Source organism: Chelmon rostratus, chromosome 13 (genome assembly GCF_017976325.1).
Source record: "Chelmon rostratus isolate fCheRos1 chromosome 13, fCheRos1.pri, whole genome shotgun sequence".
In the NCBI taxonomy this organism is placed as follows: domain Eukaryota; kingdom Metazoa; phylum Chordata; class Actinopteri; order Chaetodontiformes; family Chaetodontidae; genus Chelmon; species Chelmon rostratus.
Window position 1 is genome coordinate 246,183 of NC_055670.1, and position 18,005 is coordinate 264,187.

At 41.1% G+C, this 18,005-nt stretch overlaps 1 protein-coding gene across 7 annotated transcripts in view; it reads right to left on the bottom strand.

Moving 5' to 3' along the window:
- The window catches only part of lrch1 (leucine-rich repeats and calponin homology (CH) domain containing 1), a 128,264-nt gene that overhangs the window by 60,943 nt on the left and 49,316 nt on the right, over window positions 1-18,005 (bottom strand). For all 7 annotated transcript variants that reach the window (XM_041951505.1, XM_041951503.1, XM_041951506.1 and 4 more), the window contains 2 exons: window positions 17,321-17,451; window positions 9,160-9,247 (listed from right to left, as the gene is read on the bottom strand). In XM_041951505.1, coding sequence (XP_041807439.1) covers window positions 9,160-9,247; window positions 17,321-17,451 — 219 coding nt within the window. The remainder of the gene's footprint in view (window positions 1-9,159; window positions 9,248-17,320; window positions 17,452-18,005) is intronic.

Here is an 18,005-nt window from a genome sequence, read left to right on the forward strand (position 1 = left end):
TCAATCCATCATCCAGAAATGGAAAGAGGATGGCACAACTGCAAACCTACCAAGACATGGCCGTCCACCTAAACTTACATGCCGAACAAGGAGAGCACTGATCAGAGATGCAGCCGAGAGGCCCATGGTAACTCTGGAGGAGCTGCAGAGATCTACAGCACAGGTGGGGGAATCTGTCCACAGGACAACAATAAGTCGTGCACTACACAAATCTGGCCTTTATGGAAGAGTGGCAAGAAGAAAGCCATTGTTGAAAGAAAGCCACAAGAAGTCTTGTTTGCAGTTTGCCAGAAGCCATGTGGGGGACACAGCAAACATGTGGAAGAAGGTGCTCTGGTCAGATGACACCAAAGTTGAACTTTTTGGCCCAAAGGCAAAGCGTTATGTGTGGCCAAAAACAAACACTGCACAAATCAAATCACTCTGAATACACCATCCCCACTGTCAAACATGGTGGGGACAGCATCATGTTGTGGGGGTGCTTTTCTTCAGCAGGGACAGGGAAGATGGTCAGAGTTGATGGGAAGCCAAATACAGGGCAATCTTGGAAGAAAACCTGTTGAAATCTGCAAAAGACTTGAGAATGGGGCAGCTTCAAGCAGGACAACGACCCTAAACATAAAGCCAGAGCTACAATAGAATGGTTTAAAACAAAATATATTCATGTGTTAGAATGGCCCAGTCAAAGTCCAGACTTTAATCCAATCGAGAATCTGTGGCAAGATCTGAAAACTGCTGTTCACACACTTTCCCCATCTAATCTGACTGAGCTTGAGCTGTCTTGCAAAGAAGAATTGGCAAAAATTTCGGTCTCGAGATGTGCAACGCTGGTAGAGACATACCCCCAAAGACTTGCAGCTGTAATAGCAGTGAGAGGCGTTTCCACCAAGTATTGACACAGGGGGGCTGAATACTTTTGCTCGCCACACTTTTCAGTTTTTTATTTGTGAAATATTTGAAAATCATGTAGAATTTTCCATTTACTTCACAATTGTGTGCCACTTTGTGTTGGTCTTGATGAACAATACAAATTTATTTTTCTTTTTCCATTGTAGTTGAGTACCTTGTACTGGAGTTTTTCATTAGAAGAATATTAGGCAGGTTCTTGATTGGACACAGAAACAAACTAAAGCTACAAATTCACTCTAGGATCTGCATGTTCACTCGCAAAGTCACAACAGAGAACTTTATAAAGCTTCTTTCTCAAGGTACCACTGCAATTCAACTCAGAGTGTGAACTTTTGCCACATGGTGTTGCCACAACTTATGAAAGCTGCTCACAATTAAAAATATGAGCTCAAACACATCTTCAAAACCTATTTTTGATCTACTCAACACGGTTAACCAGAGGCACCCTACATTGATGTGCCACAAATTAAATGTTTGTGGTCCACCAGATGCATTGCTCTGCTGAGCAGAGACCTTGACTATGTCTATACTTGGAATCATCAGGCCTCCATTGTTTTGCAAAGTTAGCAGGTGGTAGCTATCCCAAAATGATGCTGGTACAGCCTCAAAAACCAAACTATTGACAATGTTTTCCAGTGGCTGAGAGTTTGTAACAACAATTTATTAAGCGGGTCTGTCTGTTTGGGAACAACCATTCCCAGACATTTCATATAAAGATCATTAATAAACTCAGGATCCAGATCCTCAGTCAAGGGCATAAATTCACATTTCTGCCAACTTAAGGCATACCCTGATAACAAACCAAACCTTTTAATAAGATCCAGCAACAATGTAATACATTTCTGTGACAATGGAAGAAACAAAATTATGTCATCAGCATACGGACCTATGTGATTATTAATTGTTCCTAGATTTATAGGGAAAATTGTGGGGTTATTCATGATGCTGACATGGGGCTCTATGCATATGGCAAACAGCAGCAGGGCAGTCTTGCTGGAAACCATGATGTAAACTAAAAGGGGGAGATCTCTTAGAATTTGTAAGGAGTAATGCAGTTGGATAAGAGTAAAGCATCTCGACCCAAGAGATAACATTTTTGCTCATCTTTTATGGCTCACCCACATGTACCTCCACTCCACCTAATTGACAAACACACTCCTTAATAAAAACTGAGCATTTTTCAGAATCATTGACAGGTTTGGTTTAAATCCCTAATTGTAATGGGCTTCCTTCCATCCAATATCGATGCCTGTAATAACAGGACCATGATCCAAGATTAAAATATTGTGATACTTGGATAAGGAGATCGCTTATTTAAGTAAAAAGTAATCCGTCCTTGTATTATTGCTATAAAATTGCGGGGGGAAAAAAAGGATATTCTTTTTCAATGGGATGCAACACAATGATAAAGCGACCATTTGGGTTAGCGTCAATGGAAATATGTTGAAAGGGAATAATCCCTAATTAATATGGCCATGCTTTAGCTGAAAATGTTGACTAAAAGGTTTGCCCTATCCAGCTGCATCTCAATTTAACGAAGTTGCTGGGAAACAGGTTTATTCAGAAACCTAATAACCTGATTGCAAGAAAACTGAAAACCAATTGTTCAATTTCAGTCCCACACCACGCTCGTATTGCGGTAGAATTATTAAAACACCTCATTATTCCAAGAATGGTATATTATTAAAAACCCTGAATCTGACAGCTTATCCTAGAGACAGGTTTAAATCAGCATGTCAGCAACTAGGAATACCAGAACCAGAATCACAGACTGAGCCCATGTGAGCTAGGTCAGGACATGACATGACATGAATAATGTGCAATAACTCAGATATAACATTAATGGGATATAATGTTAACTCAGAGCAATAAAATAGCCTGCAGGTATAGTGACATCATATGTATAATATAGTCTTTTACATTAATAGCCATTTGGTCCACATATTGTCCATAACAAAACGTTCCGGATAGTGTCAGGTTTCTTGGAAAAATAGTGTTGTGCACACCGATATTTGAACAGTGTATGTATGTACAGTGGAGGAAATAAGTATTTGATCCCCCCTGATTTTGAAAGTTTTCATACTAAGAAATAAATGAACAGTCTCTAATTTTTATGGCAGCTTTATTTTAACGATGATAGAAACGTGATAGAAAGAAATCAAAAAAAAAAAAAAATTGAGAAAATTACATAAAATGAAAAATAAAAATTAATTTGCATTTCACTGAGGGAAATAAGTATTTGACCCCCTAGCAAAACATGATTTAATACCTGGTGGCAAAACCTTTGCTGGCAAGCACAGCAGTCAGACGTTTCTTGTAGTTGCTTACTAGGTTGGTACACACATCAGGACTAATTTTAGTCCACTCCTCTCTGCAGATCATCTCCAAATCCTGGAGGTTTTGAGGCTGGTGTTTGGAAACTTGAAGCTTCAGCTCTCTCCATTGATTTTCTATAGGATATAAGGTCAGGAGACTGGCTAGGCCATTTCATGACCCTGATGTGCTTCTTATGGAGCCACTCCTTTGTTTCCTTGGCTGTATGTTTTGGGTCGTTGTCGTGCTGGAAGACCCATCCACGAACCATTTTCAGTGTCCTGGCAGAGGCAAGGAGGTTGTCACCCAGCATTTTGCGATACATGGCCCCATTCATCTTACCATCGATGTGGTGAAGTCGACCTGTCCCCTTAGAAGAGAAACAGGCCAAAGCATAATGCTCCCACTACCAAGCTTGATGGTGGGGATGGTGTTCTTGGGGTCATATTCAGCATTTCTCTTCCTCCAAACACGTCGAGTTGAGTTGAGGCAAAAGAGCTCGATTTTGGTCTCGTCTGACCACAGCACCTTCTCCCAGTCTCTCTCAGAGTCATTAATATGTTCATTGGCAAACTTGAGGCGGGCCTGTATGTGAGCCTTCTTGAGCAGAGGGACTTTGCGCGCACTGGAGGATTTTAAACCATTGCGTCTCAGTGTATTACCAATTGTTTTCTTTGTGACCGTGGTCCCAGCTTCCTTGAAATCATTAACCAGCTCCTGCCGTGTAGTTCTAGGCTGATCTCTGACCTTTCTTATGATCATTGAGACCCCATGAGGTGATATCTTGCATGGAGCCCCCAGCCTAGGTCGATTGACAGTCATGTTGTATTTCTTCCACTTCCGAATAATTGCACCACCGTTGTCACCTTCTCATTCAGCTTCTTACTTATGGTTTTGTAGCCCATTCCAGCCTTGTGTAGGTCCACAATTTTGTCCCTCTTTAGAGGGACATCTTTAGACAGCTCTTTGGTCTTGCCCATGGTGGAGATGTTGGAGTGTTGGAGTGGAGTCTGTGGGCAGGTGGCTTTTTATACAGGTGACAATTTGGGACAGGTGTCTCTCATGTAGGTAATGACTTCACTGAGATTAGCAGTATGTCAATGGTCTGTGGGAGCCAACATTGCTCATGTTTTGCTAGGGGGTCAAATACTTATTTCCCTCAATGAAATGCAAATAAATTTTTATTTTTAATTTCATGTTAATTTCTCGATTTTTTTTAATATTCTTTCTATTACTGTTAAAATAAAGCTGCCAATAAAGCTGGACAAAAAAGACTCTTACGTCAGAATGCTGCTCATAGACTTCAGCTCAGCATTCAACACAATCATCCCACAACAGCTCATCACAAAACTGGACCAGCTGGGATTAAACACCTCACTGTGCAACTGGCTGCTGGACTTCCTGACTGGGAGACCTCAGGCAGTTCGGGTCGGCAGGAACACATCCAGCACCACCACACTGAACACTGGGGCCCCCCAAGGATGTGTGCTGAGCCCCCTCCTCTTCACTCTGCTGACCCACAACTGCACAGTGTTGCACAGCTCCAACCGCCTTGTCAAGTTCGCCGATGACACAACTGTGGTGGGTCTCATCAGCAACGACGACGAGTGCACGTCACTGAGGACCTCTCCTGGACCACCAACACCACATCGCTGGCCAAGAAAGCGAACCAGCGCCTGTACTTCCTCAGCAAACTGAGGAAAGCTAGAGCCCCATCATGCAGACCTTCTACAGAGGCACCATCGAGAGCTTTCTGACCAGCAGCATCACTGTGTGGTATGGCGCCTGCTCCACGTCCTGCAGGAAGAACCTCCAGCGCATCGTGAGAGCAGCTGAGAAGATCTTTGGTGCTTCTCTCCCCTCCCTCGACGACCTCTACACCTCCCGCCTCACTCGCAAAGCCCTCTGCATTGCAAGAGACCCCACCCACCCGTCACACAGCCTCTGCTTCGTCCACCAGGCTGTCAGGATGCTGAACTCTCTCCCTGCTCTGCCCCTCCTCCACACAAACACACAACCTGGACTATAACTCCCTGTTGCCCCCCCCCAAACACACACACACACCCTGGACTCTGAAATGCCCCCACCACACACACAGAGGTTGAAGAGTAACGCAATTTCGATTCTCTGTTTGTCCTGTACATACTGCAGAATTGACAACAAAGCTGACTTTGACTAAATATTTCAGTAGCACAAAGACAAATTTAGCAGCACACACAGGTGCAGTTTAACATGTTTTATTGATTAAAATCCATTTGACGTTGGTCAAAAATGCATTTACTGAGGTTGACTGGTAATTGAACTGGTTCTTGAAGATTGAAGATTTCACTTTTTACTATCAATTTAAAACACAAAAATGTTGAGTTGTAGTATATGATTATGCTCCTTGTTAATGTTATTCCTCTTACTAAAACCTTAAGTAAAAAAACAGCTAGTAAATAGGCTGACTCAGTTTGAAACTCAATACAGCAGTTTGGCCAACAAAGATACAGTCTAATAAAGAAGCTTTGTTCTTCTTCAACTGGACTGACTGGACTGTGCTCCACTGCACTGCTGTGGTTCAGTCCAGTTACAGTTACAGTCTGGCCAACAAAAATCCTTGTGTTGTGTAACTGTTACTTACACTGACCTTACTCTTTTTTAAAAAACAGAGTTAGTACTGCTACTGTTTCAGCCTTTTCTTTGGTGGTGACATTAAGCTGTAATGAGATGATAAAACATTTTGGCTAGTGCTGACGTTATTTGGGAACAATGACAAAGTTAGCAGTTAAATAATGGATGAGTGACCATCCCAGAATTATGATGGCTTAACTCAAAAGACATGGTTTCTGAATATGAATATAAACTAACAACGAAACGTTATAAACAAGCCATATTCCTGGCAACGTTCCCTACAGACCGTTTTACCGCTTTAAAAGAGTTTCTGTCATCTGCTGTTGCCTGTCTTTTGCATCAAATGCAAGTGAGTTAAAGATTTCAAATCCAAATATTTTTCTACCCCACAGTTTAACTTTTGAGTGGGACAAATGTGCCTGTCTCCAATACTGGAGGGGACTTTCACTAGCTTCTGTTATGATCCGTGCTTGCCACGTCTGATATATGTTGAATGAATATATGTTGTGTTATCATAGTCTCTTTTTATCAGGTCCTGTTTTATTTTGAAGGTTCATGTTATGTTTCTTTGTTTACTTTACTTCTTGTGTCTTCCCGCCTTTGTGATTGTCTGATCTGTTTCACCTGTGTGTCATTAGTTGTCCTCCCTTGTCCATTTAAGTCTGTGTCTTCCGCCCAGTCTTTGTCAGGTCGTTGTCTATGTTACCCGCCATTGCCTGAGAACCCTTGTCTTTGCCATGTGCCCATTAGTGAGTGTATTCCTTTGTGTTGTCTTTGTTCATGTCCAGGCCATGTTCATGTAAGTGTTTTCTAGTCTTGTCTTTTTCTATGTTTGCCATGCCATGTTTCATGTGTTTGTCCAGTGTCTTTAGTGTTGTCTGTGTCTCCTATCTGAGAATCCATGCCATGCCCTGTGCCACTAGTAAGTGTTATTCCTTGTGTTGTCTTGTTCATGTCTGTGCCATGTTTCATGTGAGCTTTTCCTTGTTTTGTCCTTGTCTCTAACCACGCCAGAAGCCAAGTGAGTGTTGTCCATTGTTTCTTAGTGTTGTCTTTGTCCTTAGCCAAGCCACAGCCCACGTAAGTGTGATTCTCGTTTTGTCTTTTCATTATCCATGCCACGTGTCATGTAAATGTTTGTCCACCATTTTCTTGTGTCTTAGTTCCCTTCCCATGCCTTGTCTCTTAATGTTTTACACACAGTCCCTAGTGTGTTTCATGTGTTTTGAATATTTGTTTAGTTTTTTCCCAGAGTCTTTAGCCTTGTTTCTTGTTTTCTAGTCTAGTCTTTGTCTTCAGCCACGCTACATTTCATGTATGTGTAATTCCAGAGTTGTCTTTCTCATATTACATTTCGTGCTAGTGTTTCCCTGTGTTGTCTTTGTCCTGTGTCTAGCCTATCAACCTGTGTGATTGTTTTCCTTTGAACCAAGCGCCCCCTCGTGTCTGCATCAGGGTTCAACCAATAGCTCCCTTAAATCTCCACCTCCCCGACAGCTTCTTCTGGGTACACAGTTCATTCCAAGTTTTTTTTCAAGCTCAGCCATGTGCATTTCATGTTACCCTCGATTTCTTGTAGTCTGGTGGTTCGGGATGAGTGTGTGGTTAGGGAAGTTTAACCCAGAGAGGGATGTCTCCAAGTTCATGAAACTGGCATTCACTGGCTTTTCCATTTGTCTAATGGCCTCCAGGATGGTCAATGATTCTTCAATTGGGCTTTCTACAGGGGTTAGCTGAACCTGGTGAGCTGTTAGAGCTCTGTAGGCAGTCATCTTCACTCCCTGGGGGTGTGGAGGGGTTGTGTCCAAATGTAACCCATGCACTGCTCACTGGATTTAAAATTTTTTTTTTTTTTCCAAAAATCGAAGACACTTCAATTAAAACCTGAGCTTGTCTGTAGCAAAAATACTTTTAGTCGACGTACATTGACAATGTGCAGTGCAAACACCTGGATTAGGGATTACATTGCAGACCATTTTGCGACTGCTGTCTGCTACAGTTTCACTCAATACTGGACCAATTTCAAAATTATTGCTGTCTCTGTTAGCAACTTGGAGACAAAAACATGGGAAAATAGGGTCCATAAACAGATAACATTTGACTGGAACTTTGACGACACATGGACAGGTACCAGTCGGAAACTCTGCACACGATGTCACTTGCATTAATTAAAAATAAGCAAATAATTCAACAATATGGTAAAGGACATTATTTTATTTATCTTATAAAGTGTAGGTATGTAGATCTTGTAAAAGACATGAAACAAAACAAAACGTTTTGTTGAAATGAAAATACCTATACACGTTATTTGTCTCTCGTACTAGTTTGCCTTCTGGACGGATGGACATTATGCTAAGAAAGAAATATTCAAATGGTTTAAACCTATGGATTTTATAAAAAGAAAAATCAAATTTAATTTTTGGCCAATTTTGACATCCCTAACGTGATGAGTCCTACATTTTATCAGTAATGAATTCATAAAGATGCCAAAAACAAGACTACCCAGGAACAGCAAGCAGACGTATGTGGAAACACCACAACAGACCTGTTATTTTTAGTCTTGACAAGATTCAGCTCAGCAGTCCCAAATTTTTTTTTGTAAAATTATCATAATCAATATAGTTGCCGATTAATTGTATGTTTATGCTCGTATGTTTGAACTAATTGATCATTATTTCTTATTACTTATTGCTGCAGCTCTATAAACTTGCAAATTATTTGTTATCTGATACAGATTTTCATTTCATTTTTAAATAACTGACATCAGCATCAGGTTATGATGTATTTTCTGCAGCTACTGCTAAATCATTTTTCTAATAATACAAATGAAGTAACTTTTACTCTGCAAAATACCTTTTTTCAAAATGTACTGTTAACAGCAACAATATGTTAATTTAAAGACAGTTTGCTGAACATTTGTTGAGAATAAAATAAGCTCGTACAAATAAATGACTCAAACGCAGAGTCAGTACAGAAGTAGGTAGAAGAAGAAAGATAGACTTTAAAGAAGTCACTTTTTCTTTGCAGATACAGTGTTATACCAGAGTGAGCTCTAATATAATCCATCTTTTATGTCACTGCATTGACAATTACTCTGACAAGGTGGTGTATTCATTGTCAAAATGATGATGTTTAATGATGACTCATTGAGAAAGAAAAAAGAAAGCTGAGCTTTTGGGGATCTCACTAGAAAACAAGGGAAAGATTTTCTAGAGGTGAAAGACACATACACAGCATATTGAGACAATCAGACAAAGGGACATACACACACAAAATTTCAAATACCCACACACACACACACACACACACACAGACACTCAGTACCTCAGTAGCAGACAGTCTCTTGTCTCCGTTGTCACTGCCGACACCTGAGTCGCTGTCCTGCTTCTTCTGCTGCTCCATGTCCTCCACACTGCAGACACACAACACAGGTAACACATCTGATACTCACACACACAAGATGTGTGCATGTGTGTGCGCTTCTGAGCAAAAGAGCAAGTGAGCTACAGTCTAACAGAGAGAAGGAGAGCACAGTCTCTCTTTCTAACTCCCCCTTCTCTCTCTCAGGCTGTGTTCACACTGCTTTGTAAATTCTCAGTTCCTGCTCAAATTTGAAATTATAATTTATTTATTTAATATAATTGCTTGCTTGGTTTATATAATGTTTTTCAGTGTGACTGAGAAAAAGAAACATGCACACACATTCAGTGCATTTCCATCCACATATTTGTATGTGCATAATTTGGGCATAAAACACTGTGTGGAAATGCTAAAAAATTGCAAAAAATCAAAGTATCTCAAAACATTTTAGGCTTGGCTGAGGAGATAAAACTGGTGTATTAATACAAAGAAATGTGACCAAGAGCAATGGAAACAAACAGTGAATAAATTATGAAGCAGTTTCCTCACACTAATAGATGAAACTACCAGAAATGTCATATTTCCATCAGGTTTTCAACATGATTTTCCATTGTTTGAGCTTTGACTGTAGGTCTTTTAAAGAAGACATCTCCTTGTGTCCTCTTTTGCAATGGTTTAATGACACCAAAACTAGTTTTAACTAGTATTTACTAGTAGCAGTTTAACAGGGACATTGACGATACCATTTGTGCTACAATTGGATAGAAACTTGACTGTAGAGGAATCACTGACGAAAGATATTCTTTAATCCATAACTTAAATCAGATTTGTATCGAATTTATGATAAGGCATATGGGTGATATAGCAAAAACGTTTCATTTTCAGTCAATCAGTCAATATTGATTTATAACACAGAATTAAGTCATCATTTTGTTGATCTTAAATATTCCCTTGAGCTAAAATTTACAAAGTAGTACATTCAAAATCTGAAACATGACCAAGAACTGCCATAAAAACAAAATCTACTTAAAGGAAAAAAACTGCACAAAAATAAACAAAAATCTCCAATATGTCAGGTTAAATCAGGGGTGTCCAAATTACGCCTGCAGGCCAATGAAAAACGGACTGGAGGCCGCAGTTGGCCCCCATAAAATTTTGCAAATAGAATAGAATATGGCCCGCTCCAGAAACTTTTGCCTATGTGTATTGCACTTCTTAGTTTTACCACCAGGGGGAGCTACTGTTGAACAAGGCAGCTGCCCCACCAAAAAAGGTAAATCACAGAGCAAATTTACCCCAGGTTACCAAACATGGCAGAACCAAAGAAATGCAAGGTAGAAGGCTCAAGGCAGCATCACTGCTCCCACTAAGTGCAATGCCGTTCCCACTTTAGCTGAGTTAAAAATATATTCCACAGTATCCGTGTGTTAATAAGCATGCATGCACACAACTAGTATGCAGGTACATATGTAACAGTTCTGTCACTACTCTGCTTTTGCGCACCACTTTTTTATATGCATGTTTCTTGCTAACATGCAGACTACACATCACTGTGCACAGCGCACACATTGTGCAAAACCAGCTGATCTCAACTGATGCAGATTCGATAGCTCCTTGATCAAAGTGACATTTGTCCAGATTTTTGGCAGTTGGAGTGGCATTAGATCAGCACCGCATCTGGATGGTCAGCACCTCGACCGATTTAAATACTCAGCGCAGCTGATCCTCACCAGAATAACTGACTAAAATTATATGCTCTCCTGCTATTATGTCCAAGTAATCTGTTAATTTTGATTACAGTTTCTAACGAACGTTAATAGGTGTGTTAATAGGCCTAATAACTTAAATAACGAGCTTGAAATGTATCCATCCCATTTTCCCCTTTTATTGTTCTTTCTCTGTACGGTGGGGGATCACCATCCTGACTGGCAAGAAATATGAGGCTGCTGTTCTGAGAATGAGCTGCCAACCCCTTTTCTGAATAAATCAAGGATAGATCAAAGCTGTGATGAAGGCAGTTTTTTTCTGTAATCATATTCAACAATATAGCATATTTGACCAACTTTGAATTGATTAACTTTAATACACTAAAGGTGAGGCTATATACCTCACCTCTAGTAAGTGGCCCAGCCCCTCCTATATTTTTCTGTATGTGGCCCTCAGTTAAAAAAGTGTGGACACCCCTGGTCTAAATCATTAGAAATCCAACAATATGATATGTTTACATTTGTCCATGTGTGCCTTATTAATGGTGATACTAGAGGTGAATTACCTAGTTCATGATGTTTCCAGTCTTTGCTAAAACACGTTCAAATGTGAAGACACAAAACATTTGGGCATCTGTCATATGAGCACACTGTGGAGATCGCTACATTTTGAACTGAATGAACTTCTACAATAATATATTTCGCTAGTCATAATAACTTCACTGGTCATAATGAGATCTCCTTTGGGTGAGGGTTCATCAGTCCCTCTGTCACTTCTGACCCCTGACTTGCCTTCATGGTGGCTGCTCATTATTAATGGATTAAAAATTCATAACTTACTGAGCACTGATAATCATCATGTCCAGGCGAAATGTAGTATAAAATGCAATTTAATGCGAAGATGTAACTTGTTTTATTGCATTTTTGCAGGGCACCTGCTAAGAAATACTCTTCCTTCATCCTGGTCTAAGATAAACTAAGCTTCACAGTGTTTCTCTCTTATCTGGTTTTCTTTCAAGGTCTTTGTCTTAATGGAATTTTAAAAATAGCATCAATCAGTTCTCAGCTTCCTCTGGAGTGAGCAGAGAGAGAGAGAGAGAAAGAGAACAAGTACACCTTACCTGACCATATGACTCATTAAATTTTGTCAAATAAAAAGTTGCTTGGCTTCACGTGGCAAACATTGCCTACAAAAAGCCTATTGAAGTGAACAGATCAAACTCACAGAGAAAGCATAAAGGAAGAAACATGAACAGTTACAGTTTTTCCATCCAGATGGCAGCTTGTTACAGCAGCTCCGATTAATGGGGGGAGAGCTGGAATGAGTGACTAGAAAATGTATGTATAAACCATCCATACCATCACATATTATGGGGAATATAAGATCTCTCCCTAATAAGATGGAAGAGCTAACGGCGCTAACCAGACTGCTTCACGGAGATGTGGCTGAATGAACTCATGCCGGATGCGCATGTAACTTCAGACAATTTTCAACTTCTGAGAGTGGACGGGAGAGAAACAGAGTGTGGTAAGAAGAAACACATCAGTGTTAAGGAGCAGTGCTGCACAAGAGTCAATGAGCTGCTAGCTGTTAGCATTCTGCCATATCACCTCCCAAGGGAATTCTTGCATGCCATCACGATAGAGGCGCACCTTCCCTTGTCAGCCGATGCCGCAGCAGCATGCGAGCTCCTGCATACTGTAGTTTCACAGCTGCAGACATCGCACCCCCAGGCCCTCTTCCTCATCTCTGGAGACTTAAATTATGCTTCCCTCTCTCCAACTCTCCACACCTTCACTCATTATTTTAAATGCCACAACAGAGACAATAGAACATTGGACTTACTTTTGCAAGCACCAAGGATGCTTACAGCTTTCATTCCTCCCCTCCACTGGGCCGATCTGTACATAACCTGGTTCATTTTCTACCTGCCTACATACCTTTGGTGATTAAACAACAGCCAACCATTAGGCATGTGAGGACATGGTCAGATGAGTCCAGTATGGCACTCAGGAAATGTTTTGACACCACCGACTGGGAAGTGTTGTGCAGTCCTCATGGGGAGGACGCTGACAGTTTGACAACATGCATCACAGACTACATCAACTTCTGTGTGGACAACACTGTGCCGACCAGGAAGGTTCAGTGTTTCCCAAATAACAAACCCATGAACAATAGCAGCATCCGTGACAGCCTGGTGGAAATTCCACAAAATCACCACTGTTCCACCATCTAACATCACTCCATTCTGGAACAATCCTGATTTTGTAAGTAAAAAAAAACACTTAATTGTTGTGCAATGTGCAAGTTTCAATCCCCATTTGTTCCTGGAGTATGGCAGCCGGACCAACCAATCTCTGGAATACCTATAACTTAAATCATTTAATCAAACAAACATAATGGTCACCAACCTTGACCTTCCTCCTTCAAGTAACTCCTGCAGAGTAAATTAAGATCAGTTGTACGAAAAAACCTCTATCCAAAATATAGAGAATAATGTTATAGTCCGACAAAATGCTGTCCATACCTTCAGTATAATTATTTTCATCCGAAATCTGTTCTGCTTACTTAAAGATCAAGATGAACAAATCAAATGGTAGATTACTCTTCGTAGCCCTAAATAGTGTGTGTAGTGTTTAACCTCTTTTTGAAGAAGTACAAAGAAACAGGCAAAGTCGACCGAGCAAACTTCTCAATGAAATCCTTGCGTGATGGCTCTGGAACAGAGTATAGTTGCAGCCAGATGAGCCAGTGGATATACATCTACCATGTTGCAATCCAAGAGCGAGTCACAGCAATAGAGGTGCACAGGGTGAGGGTAGCACTGGCAGTTTGCTAATCTCTCATGCCTCTTCTAGAAACAGTATTTACCAGCTTTACCAGGGAGAATGCCAGCATGGAGATATTAACTGATGCTTAAGAAGCACAGTGATGAGTCCAGGCGGCCGCCCCTTCCTGATGGCATGACAACCGGATACACCGCATAAGGCTTGGAAAGATCACCTTCACCATCTCATCTGGTGGAGCAGCCTCTTGCACCGGTGGAAAGGTGAGCTTTTTGTAGGCAGCCACCTTCTGAATGATCTACAGTAGCTCCCAAAGAAGCAAAGAAGGAACACCAGGGTCTTCTGGGTGTGTCCCCAGCAAGCTGCCACTGAGTCCCTGCTCCCCCACTGGGGGAGGGGGGCTCGGAGCGCGGTAAGCACACGACGCTTGAGGAGGTGGGTGGGCAGGAGTCTGCTCATCATATTTTCTTGGCTTAGCTTTTATATTTTGGATGTTTGGAGCAGTATGAGTTGGTGTTCCGTGTTTACTTTACCAATTTGTCCAGTCTGTCCATTTGTTCCTTCCCTTGTTTTCATGTGATATTTCATTCTTTACATTGTATATATTTTGCTTCAATCCTTAAGCAATCACAAATAAGATAAGGTAAGACTTTGTTAATCCCCAGCTGGGGAAATTCGGGTGTTACAGGCAGCAGGCAATAGCAGTAGAAGAAAGATAGCAACAGAATAGAGAAATACAAAAAACAAAATAAAAGTTGACTATATACATGTACATTTTATACAAAGGACTATATAAAAGAAAACAAATATGTAAACAATATAAATTGCCACAAAGAACTACCAGAGATACTGCCATAAAAATATACTGCCAAAAATTCTATAGGGTTGGCAATGATAGATATCAGCTTGGCTAACATCCTCCTCTCACCTATATCCTCAGTGGTGTCCAGAGGGCAATCCAGGAAAGAGCCAGCTTTCCTGACCAGTTTGTTCAGTCTCTTCCTGTCTCTCTCAGAGCTTTCACAGCCCCAGCAGAACACTGCGCAAAAGATTGCAGATGCAACCACAGAGTCATAAAAGGTTTTCAGCAGTGTCCTACATATGCCAAAGGATCTCAGTCTTCAAAACAGACAGAGACAACTTCGGCCCTTCCTGTACAGGGCATCAATGTTGGTGGACCAGTCCAGTCTATTGTTGAGGTGAACACCCAGGCACCCCTGTACTCCTTCACAATCTCAATGTCCAAGCCCTGCATGCTCACCGGTGGAGCATGTGGTGCTTTCCTGCAGAAGTCTATCACAATCTGCTTAGTGCTGGTGTTGATGTGCAGGTGGTTTAGTTCACACCAGATGACAAAGTTAGTGATGACTTCCCTGTATTCCAATTTGTTCCCCTGTGATACACATTCAACGATGGCTGTATTGTCTGAGAACTTCTGGAGGTGGCAGCTGTCAGTGTTGTGTCTGAAGTCAGATGTGTAAAGTGTGAAGAGAAAAGGAGAGAGCACAGTACCCTGTGGAACCACTAGTGCTGCCAACTACCACATCCAACACACAGTCACGAAGCCTCACATACTGCAGTCTGTTGGTGAGGTAGAAATAACGCTATCTGGTCTGGGCACTGGTGGTTGGGCAAGGGAAAGAGGATAGAGTCAAACCTATTACAAAACAGATTCAGTTCATTTCCCTTTCCCAATCTCCAGATTCTGGGCCCCTGCCATTGTCACTGCTGTGGTCTGAGATGGTTTTCAGGCCCCTCCAAACCTCTCTGGCGTTGTTCCCCTGCAGGCGCTCCTCCAGCTTCCTCCTGTTACTGTCCTTGCCTCTCCTTATCCCAGCTCCCTCTGCACCCTCTTAAACTCAGTTCTGTCCCCAGATCTAAAAACCCTCTTCTTCTCATTCAATAGGGCTTTCAGTTCAGGGGACACCCAGGGTTTGTTGTTTGGGAAACACTGAACCTTCCTGGTAGGCACAGTGTTGTCCACACAGAAGTTTATGTAGTCTGTGATGCATGTTGTGAAACTGTCAACGTCCTCCCTGTGTGGACTGCACAACACTTCCCAGTCAGTGGGGTCAAAACAGTCCCTCAGTGCCATACTGGACTCCTCTGACCATGTCCTCACATGCCTAATGGTTGGTTGTTGTTTAATCACCAAAGATATGTAGGCAGGTAGAAAATGAACCAGGTTATGTACAGATCGGCCCAGTGGGGGGAGGGGTAAAGAGCTGTAAGCATCCTTGGGGTTTGCATACAGTAGGTCCAGTGTTTTATTGTCTCTGGGGTTGCATTTGACATGTGGAGAGTTGAAGAGAGGGAGGCGTGATTGAAGTCTCCAGAGGTGAGGAAGAGGGCATGGGGGTGCGATGTCTGCAGCTGTGAGACTACAGTGTGTAGGAGCTTGCATGCTGCTGCAGCGTCTGCCGAGGGGGTAATGTACACAGATCGCAATGACGTGTGAGAACTCCCTCGGGAGGTAACAATTACATCTGATCCAACAGTGACAAGTGCCATGGTGCCACGGGACAGGTTGGCGCTGGCTGTCTGTAAGAAGGAGCGCTACGGCAAGTCCTTTGTACCAACAGCTGTCAGAGTGTTCAACTCAAGCATTGCTTAATGTAGCACTGGGTCCATAGTCAGACTGTTTGTTACACTGATATGTTATTTATCATACATGAATTACCTTGTGCAATATTACTTTTTTCATCGTACTCAGTGAGTACTCAACCTATCAATACATACTGGTATTATACTGTGACACATATATATTTATCACTGTGCAATGGTGTAAATTCTGCACTCACTTTATCCGTACCCATCATGTGCAATTTCTACTCATGTGTAATTTGTGTAAAACTGTGAAATTCTATAGAATCATTGGCAGTATATTTTATGGCAATTTTTCTTATAGTTCTTTGTGGCAATATATACAATATTGTTAACTTATTTTTTATTATATACAGTCCTTTGTGTAAAACATACATATATATAGTCAGCTTTTATTTTGTATTTTGTATTTCTCTATTCTGTTGCAATTTTTTCCCAACTGCTATTATCTGTTGCCTGTAATACCCGATTTTTCCTAGCTGGGGATTAATAAAGTGTTATCTTATCTTATCTTCTCTGACCAGCTTTGTCTCCAGCTCTGACGGCGGCGTTCTGGGCCTTCAGCCATGAGTTCTGGTTAGCCAGGGTGGTGGTGGTTCTAGTGTGAGTCATTTCATCAATCCATTTGATGATGTAGGCATCGACAGTCTGTGTATACTGCTGATTATTGCTTGGTTTAAGTGGCTGTCTGCTTAAACATGTTCCAGTCTGTGGTGTCAAAGCAGTCTTGAAATGGCACGGTGGCATGTAAGCCGGTCAAGTACAATGGCGATGTTGTTATTAAGCCATGTTTCAGCAAATACAAACAATACTTTCACTGTTTAGAAGAGTGAGCTTCCAAAATGGTAACCATTACAGCACTCGAAGAGAGGGAGGAAGGGTGCTTTGGTAGCACTTTGATAACCCTCTCTGTCCCTGTTTTCTGTCTCTCTGTTAAACTGTCACAATCAAATAAAGGCAGAAATGCAAAGTATATGGGTGATATTTACTTCTATAAGGATGATATTTAAGTTGCTACATTAATTGACCTGCTGGTGGTGGGTTGTGATAGGTTGAGTCTTTCCATGACAGGCAGATAGAGAGAGTCGGGCATCTTCTCACTGCGACATGCCTCGATGCTCAGATACTTGAATATGTGAACTTTACCCTTTATACAGATCTGAAAAAGAAAAGAAAGATTAAAATTCGGATGAAATGAAAAATCAGCTGTTTCATACAGTGATGTAATACTATTGCTACTATACCAGCATCACAAGTTATCATGTGATTCCCATCTAGTCTACTATAAGTGGCCCAAATGTATGGAAGTTAGAGCTGGATGACATGGTTAAAATCAATATCAATTATCAACAATTTTATCTTATATATTTATCAATATGGCAAATGTGTTCAAAATCTAACATATAAGGACAATGAACATTGTGTTCCACAAACATTTCTTAATAGTTAGCTTCACTATTTATATGATATCATAACAGAATTGGCTATGTGGCTATTCAAAACCTAGGGTAGTACAATAAATATGTCATCATTCACACAGAGTCACAGTGGAGACTCACCTGGTTAGTTAGGTTGTTACAGACAGTCCAGTTATCTGTGACATACGCTTATCATTATAAGCTAAAGATTCCGTATTATCGATAAAATACACTATGTTGGATTACATTGTTAGATGAAAATATGCATTTTAATTCATGTTGAAATAATAACAAT